Here is a 7500-nt window from a genome sequence, read left to right as displayed (position 1 = left end):
TGCTTATACTATTATGACTAATATAATATTTTGACAAATTGAATACTAGTCATTTAAAACAAATAGTTACTGAGTGCTTACCCACTATTATAGATTGAAAAAAAAATGTAAAAAAGGCAAAACACACGTAGACACACAATAGACACACACACACACACACACACACACAAATCAAACAAAAGCAGGGAAAATACCAACAAGAGAAAACAAATAAAAAAGAACAATAACCCCCCCCCCCCCAAAAAAAAAAAACAACGGCAAACAAAACAAAACAACAACAACCCCCCCCCCCCTCCAAAAAAAAAAAAACAAAACAAAAAAAAAGAAACCAAAACAAAGAAAACCTGCCGAATCTTCCTCTGTGCCTAGCCAACCCAAACTCTCGAGCAGGTATTTGAATTGGATACTTACCAATAGGAGAACACGACAATTGTTCCTTATAAGAAATCAATCACCATTCTGGAATAAAAATCATATCCCAGAAGAAAAAAACAAACAAAAAAACCCCACGAAATTAACACACACACACACACCTCAAAAAAAACACATAACTGATTATTTGACTCACAAACAGAGGAGGTGGGGTTTGTGAAACATTTAAGACGATACGGATATATCATGTAATTACGTGGATTCGAATCCAGCTCAGTAAAAGCAAAAACGGAATATTGCCCAGCTTTAGTGTGAAGGACGAATAGTGCAAGCAACACGATTTGTCCGTACGTACGGCAACCACGGTTGAAGCTATTCGACCTTAAGGACGAATAGGGCTACCCTAAATAACCCTCATCTTGTCAAAAACTCTCAAACTTTTGACTTCCTTGAAGACATCCACAAAGTCCCAGGTTTGAGAGTTTGACAAGATGCGTACCATTTTAATTGATCAAAATTTAAAGGGCGAATTTTCTGGGAAAAATTTGAAAAAACTGATTTTTTTCAGGGCACGAAGAAGGTGATTTGGTGCCTTTTGACAACAACAGTCAGACGACAGGTTTGTTAGTAGAAGGGATAATATTGGAAGATTTTGTGTGAATGGAGGTACAGACGGGAAAAAATTGAGATGAAGGCAACATGTTATATATATATATATACTAAGAGTTCTTCTTCAGAGAGATTAATAAACCCTTATCCCAGGTTTTAATAACTTAAAACGGTAATAGAATTTGCTTGCTATCCTTTTGATAGGACTTCAGTCTATTGCAATCTACTGGATAAAACACCCAGCTACCCAATCACTGGTGGATGGACAGGGAGGTTAGAAAAAAATCACAACTGCACCCTGCGTCCATCTCGGTCTCTTTGCTTGTAAAGCGAGTGCTCTACCAACTGAGGTATCAGGACCCTCTGTTATACATTACTGCATTATATTATATCAAAAATAATTATTCATTCAAAATGTCAAATGAAACCAATATCAATGGGCTATCTGGTTACGGTTTGTTCGTATATATATATATATATATATATATATATATATATATATATATATATATATATATATATATATATATATATATATATATATGTGTGTGTGTATAATAAGATGAATGAGGAGTTTGGTGGAAGGGAACGGAGAAGGAGGAGGAGGAAGAGAAAGAGGAAGTGGGAGAAAAAGGAAAAAGTGAAAAAGGAAGAGAATTGGGAGGAGAGGAAGAAAGAAGGAAGGAATAGGAGAAGGAGGATGAGGGATGAGAAGAAGAAAGAGGAAAAGAGAAGGAAGGAAAAGGAAAAGGAGGATGAGGGATGAGAAGAAGAAAGAGGAAAAGAGAAGAAAGGAAAAGGAGAAGAATGAGACGGGTGATGGGTAAAAGAAGAAAGAGGAAAAGACAAGGAATGAAAAGGAAAAGGATGAGATGGATGGAGGGAGAAGAAGAAAGAGGACATTGTTGATACGATTCCATGTCAAATGTTTATCGGCATTCAACATGATTTCTGAGTTACAGTCATTTACAAAATGTAAACATTATATATAAAAAAAGTTCGTCATTGGATTGACGTTGAAACCTTCTTTGTTTCTCTTGTTTTGGATTGTTTTCTTTTTTTTTTTTTGTTTTGTTTTTGAAGCTGTTCTTTTTCGTGAAAATATGCCTATCATTAGCATCAGAATTCAATCGACAGCTTGTAGCAACTATAGATAAGAGTTTATTATTAACATCAGAATCCACAGCTTGCAGCAGTTCAATGTTAAATTAACCACTGAAATTGTCCACTTTCAAGTGATGGATTTGAATCCTGGTACCTTGTTGAGCTTTTTCCACAGTGAATGGCGCCTCTGCAAGTAGCGGAAAATAGAGAAATCCGGATGAAGAACTTGTTGAATGAAAATGTAAAATCAATGCTACGACGCCTTAAACAATGCTTAGGACAAAAGATAGTAAATTTCTATTTTATAAAAAATTATTTTTCATATATTATGTAAACAACACTTAATAATAAAAAATAGTGTGTGTCAACATTCTTTTAAAAAAAACAACAACAAAGGATTAGAGCTTCTATCTGGCGCAATATCCACTAAACCTGCTCAAAGCACTTTACAAGGGTCCCTAACCAACAGCAAAACCTAATGTGTAGGACGAGAATGGACGCCTGTTAGTAGACAGAGATAATGTGAGTAAAGAGCCTTTTCAAATGACTCAACAATGCGTCATTCGGTACTTCAAATTCCCAGGCGCACAAGTTATATAAAGAATAACATTTTTTGATCAATAAAAAGAAACAAGACAAAACAAACGGCGTTTCGAGCTTTGGCCTTCATCAGGATGTGACAAACAGTTTAAAAAGTGCAATTAAATTGTTATATGATTTTTATCCAAATGTTGATGATAGGTCTGGGGAAGAATGGGTGTATTATAAATGATCTAGGAGTAACATGAACATTTTTGCAGGTGAGATAACCAAACGTAATTAAGGCTGAAATTAACATTGTTATAATGGACAATATTTAGCGTTGGTTTTAGATTATTTTTAAACACGACCCTTATGAGATCTTAACAATTCGGGTTATCTCTCATACTTGATAATAACTAGGGTGGGATTTTCCAATCCTGACAGTGTTCCAATTCGGACCCCTTCCGTATTCACCTTCTATTTTGACGGCTTATCTTAATAACAATTATGAGTTCCGATTAAACCCGGCCAGAAATAAATGCATGATATATAATATAAGCCAATTTCAGAGCTTTTCAGTGTTATTTTATTACCAAATCGTCTCTTAAAATCCTTGACTCGCTCGGAAAATCGGGTACGAGCTTCTCCCGTCCATTTTTCACGAATTGGAGCCAACTTACAGTCAAGGTACTAATATAAAGAAACAACATTTGCAATATAAATTCCTACAATTGAAAATAATTTTTCACATTTTGCTTTGAAATTTTTTCTGTCCAACAATATCTGTAATCAATAAGTAAGTATATCTATGTATTTAAAAAAAATAATTATATATTACAATTGATCTTGAACACATTTTCCACCGAATTACCCAGTTGTTCCAATTCGGACACCCAGTTGTCCCAATTCGTACACACAGTCGTCCAATTTCAGACCCCCCCCCCCCCCAGCTGTATTAAATAAGACACTCGGCTAAAGTTTAAGGCTTTCTCGATCCCCCCCCCCCCCCTCCCCGACCTTAAAAAATCCCAGTTACATTAAAGAAATTCAATCACATGTAAACTGTAATTTCTCCGCTGCCTCAGGTTTTCTTCTTCTTCTTCCTTTGAATAAAATGAGAAATTCATCCTGCTAAGGTTATAATTAACCCACCATCAACATAAACTAGGCCTTAACTGCAAGATGTATAAGGAAAGTACTTGTATAAATGATTTTATAAAAGATAATTAATAACTTTTAAAGATTAAAATAAAAACAAATAATATATAAATTAACGGTAGCAAGAGTCACTGCCAATACAATTATCTCCCTCGATCAGACACACTTAATGCCAGTACCATTATCTCCCCTTGATAATTAATTTTTGACTTTTATGTACGAAAAGTTTTATAAACAAATTATACATTTTATCGATTCAAATCTAATATAAAAAATAATGATACATTTTATAAACATTTATAATGAACATGTCCACATAGTAACACTTAATCTTTTTATCCAGTGGATGAGCTCTTAAACGATACAATAATGTCATTGTGTGTGTAATCTATTTAAATAGCATTTAAATGTGTTCAGCCCTGGAAGGCTGCTATACACAGAGCTCTCAAAATTATTGTATTTTACGGCTGTTATAAGTGTTATTTCTATTTAAGACATATTTCATTTCATATTCAGAAGATTTATTATGACTTTGTGTTGCTTTTGACGAAATTTCGTGGATTTTAAACTATTGATTTTAGCAATATTTTAAAGTTTGTAAATTTTTACAAGATTTTATCAACTCTAAAGGCCATTTTCATTTACGTTTTTCGATTTTAAGGACAAGCACAGCGTTATATTAATCGAACTACAACGGTCGACGATGAATATCGGAATTAACAGCACCTCATTATCGTAATAACTATTCACCCAATGTACTTACAAACAATAGGACACACAATTAATAATACGCCAAAATTAGAAATTGTGAACACTTTGAAATCTTTTTGAAATAGTCAAGGCGGATGACAAAAGAGGTGCTTGGATAAAGAAACTTATACTGTGAAAAGATTATGTGAGAAGAAGTGAAAGCTGCTTGCTAAAAGATAAAAAGGGGGAAAGTGGTAGGCCAATAGAAATGATTGATGCCCTCGACGATCTGGGAATAGACATTGTGACAAAAGCCTTTAACAGCATATATGAAAAAAAGTGTCCTGCCTAATGTTTTAAGACAGCCCGTGTTCATTAACATTCCCCAAAAAAACAAGGAACTATTGATTGTGACCGACACATAACAATCAGCATATAATGAGCCAGGCCACAAAAATCATATTAAGAATATATATGGAAAGAATGAGGAGCAAGATCTCTCCAGAGAAAAGTGACGAGCAGTTTGGTTTCGTTAAAGAAAAGGTGCGGTAAATGCAATTTTTACATTAAAAACAATAATGCAACGGTTAATCGAATAACAAAGATCACTTTATCTATGCTTCATCAGTTATTCCAAAGCTTTTGATTCAGTGCAACACGGAACGCTCTTCAAAATCTTAGAAAAGATTGGTGTAGACAATAAGGACCTTGGAATTGTGAAAAACGTATACTGGAATGAAACAGAGTGTGTCAAACTTGATAATGAAACATCGGACATATTTAACATCGAGAAGGGAGTAGGACAAGGATGCGTCTTATCACCATATTGTTTTAGCACATACAGTGTAATAATATTAAAAGAAATCAATGGTACTCTGATGGCATACTCTCCAGAAAACGTGCAGAAATATTTATATATACTTGGGAGCAAAAGTGAAGAGCTGGGCCTGAAACTAAATGTTAAGAAAACAGAATGCATTGTAGTCTCAAAGAATGACAACAACACGACCTTTCACGTGTCAAATAAAGGAGAGTGAATCAAACAAGTGAAGATATTTCAATATATAGGAATTATCATTACCCATGATGCAAGAGGATATAAAACAAAGAGTAGCAATAGCAAAAAATGTGTTTCATTTAATTCGTCCAGTTGTGTCAAACAATCTAAAGTTGAATACCAGAATGACAGTAGTGAAAACATGTTAAAAGTTCTCTTTCATACGGTTGTGAAACGTGGGTGATTGACAAAGAATGTACTTGGAGCTTAGAGGCATTTGAGATGTGGATGTATAGATGGATTTTGAGCCTATCATGGACAGACAAGTAAAAGAACGAGGAAGTGTTGGCAAGGGTGAGAAAAGGCGTTATATTGATAGATATCATCAGAAAGAGACAGTTACGGTTTCTGGGACATGTGTGGAGGAGAGACAGAATAGAAAAGTTGGTAACATCTGGGGTGATCAAAGGAAAGAGAGCTAGAGAAAGACCGAGAATTACTTATTTAAATAACCTAAGAATGGCCAAAAGTGATTTTAAAAACAACGCAGACTTCATGCGCACCGTAGAGGATCGTGATACGTGGAAACAGCTGACCGGCAACGGAAGTATTATGATGGTAATAATGTAAACAAATTGAATCATGGGTTGTCTTACTTCTTGTAGGGGGTCCAAATTGGCACAACTGGGTGTCCTAATTGGCCCAACGGGGTGTCACAATTAGAACACAGGGTGTCGGGATTGGGACATGTCGACAACTGACTAGGGCCCAAATTCAAGGCCAAACAAACAAATAAAATCTTATAATGGACATAGATTTAATCCAAAACTTTAGATAAATGGTGTTTGGAACATACCAACAGTAATTTTAAAATTAATCTCGGTGTGCGGCCATAAGAAGTCATTGAGCTGAGAGAGCCATTTTGGGGTTTCGAATCGGCAGACCCCACCCGACTCCTCGATATAGTTTAAAATAACAATAAATATGAATATTTATATAACATATTTCCACGGTCAGATCATGCTCAATGCGCTTCTTCACACTGTTTCATTTATTCCCCGAGCAGGGTATATGAACCACATTACCATTTCATACAGTATCAGTCGCCTGTTACACGTCATTTTTGAATTCACATTTTTACAACATCCATTACTGCCTGTGGATACAGGTGCTCATTCACACCTGAGTGATGCAATTTAACATTTTTAAAATTGTAAATGAGGATGCACTGTAGATAAAAATGTCCAAAAGTCCACCTACCGACGGGTAAGAATATTTTCTCCTGAGTCAACTCCTCCCTGGCTTCCTCCACCCCTGCTTTGATGGCCAGAAGAGCTCCCACACTCAGCCCGATAGATGGCTCTCCAGTTGCTGAAGGAAGGATTATTACATAATGACAATTTAATTGACAATACATTATTTATTTTTCATCTGAAAATAGAGAAACAACAAACGTGTAACATGCTAAAATAAATTAATAATAAAAAACTTTTAAAGACAGACCAGAAACAGGCATGCCAACCTTCAGTTTCAAATTTCAGAGACATTTTACTGATAAAACCTCAAATTTCAGGGACGTTTCACTGTTAAAGCCTCACATTTCAGGGATACTTTACTGATAAAACCTCATAGTTCAGGGACATTTCACTGATAAAGTCTCAAATTTCAAGGATAATTTACTGATAAAATTCAAAAATTAAACTTACTTAGGCTGTGATGTTTAATTGTAGCTCTGACGAGTCCAATTCCGAATGGGAAACAAATGAAGAAGCACGTGACTGCTCGACTTTAACGTGCGTCAGAACAGACAAACGGAACAAATGTAACGGGATGTCATACATACCTACACGTTTAATCACATACTATGGATTAAATGGTATTTAACAATGAGTGGGCATTTGTTTTCATTCGGAATTAGACTCGTCAGAGTTCCAATTAAACATCACAGGTCAATTCGTTTAATTTTCCTAACTCTACCTCATACATCAATTCCGAATTGGGTTACAAATGAAGTTTTAAAGCGTTTGTCTGTTAAGGACTAAAATGTG

At 35.2% G+C, this 7500-nt stretch overlaps 1 protein-coding gene and 1 long non-coding RNA gene across 10 annotated transcripts in view; both read right to left on the bottom strand.

The window, feature by feature from the left end:
• The window catches only part of LOC144973387 (uncharacterized), a 6123-nt gene extending 5895 nt beyond the window's left edge, over window positions 1-228 (bottom strand). Inside the window, exon 1 of the long non-coding RNA XR_013645542.1 lies at window positions 1-228. This exon is cut by the window's left edge and continues 2829 nt beyond it. This is a non-coding gene — a long non-coding RNA (uncharacterized LOC144973387).
• A 1800-nt stretch (window positions 229-2028) lies between these two features.
• Window positions 2029-7500, bottom strand: part of LOC144973384 (uncharacterized) — a 226549-nt gene continuing 221077 nt past the window's right edge. For all 9 annotated transcript variants that reach the window (XM_078915738.1, XM_078915735.1, XM_078915737.1 and 6 more), the window contains 2 exons: window positions 6713-6823; window positions 2029-2272 (listed from right to left, as the gene is read on the bottom strand). In XM_078915738.1, the coding sequence (XP_078771864.1) occupies window positions 2190-2272; window positions 6713-6823 (194 nt within the window). In that variant the 3' untranslated portion in view covers window positions 2029-2189. The remainder of the gene's footprint in view (window positions 2273-6712; window positions 6824-7500) is intronic.

The sequence above is a fragment of the Berghia stephanieae genome, chromosome 5 (genome assembly GCF_034508935.2).
Source record: "Berghia stephanieae isolate SIO BIC M18660-M18661 chromosome 5, UCSD_Bste_1.3, whole genome shotgun sequence".
Lineage (NCBI taxonomy): Eukaryota > Metazoa > Mollusca > Gastropoda > Nudibranchia > Aeolidiidae > Berghia > Berghia stephanieae.
This window is presented reverse-complemented; position numbering and strand designations above follow the sequence as displayed.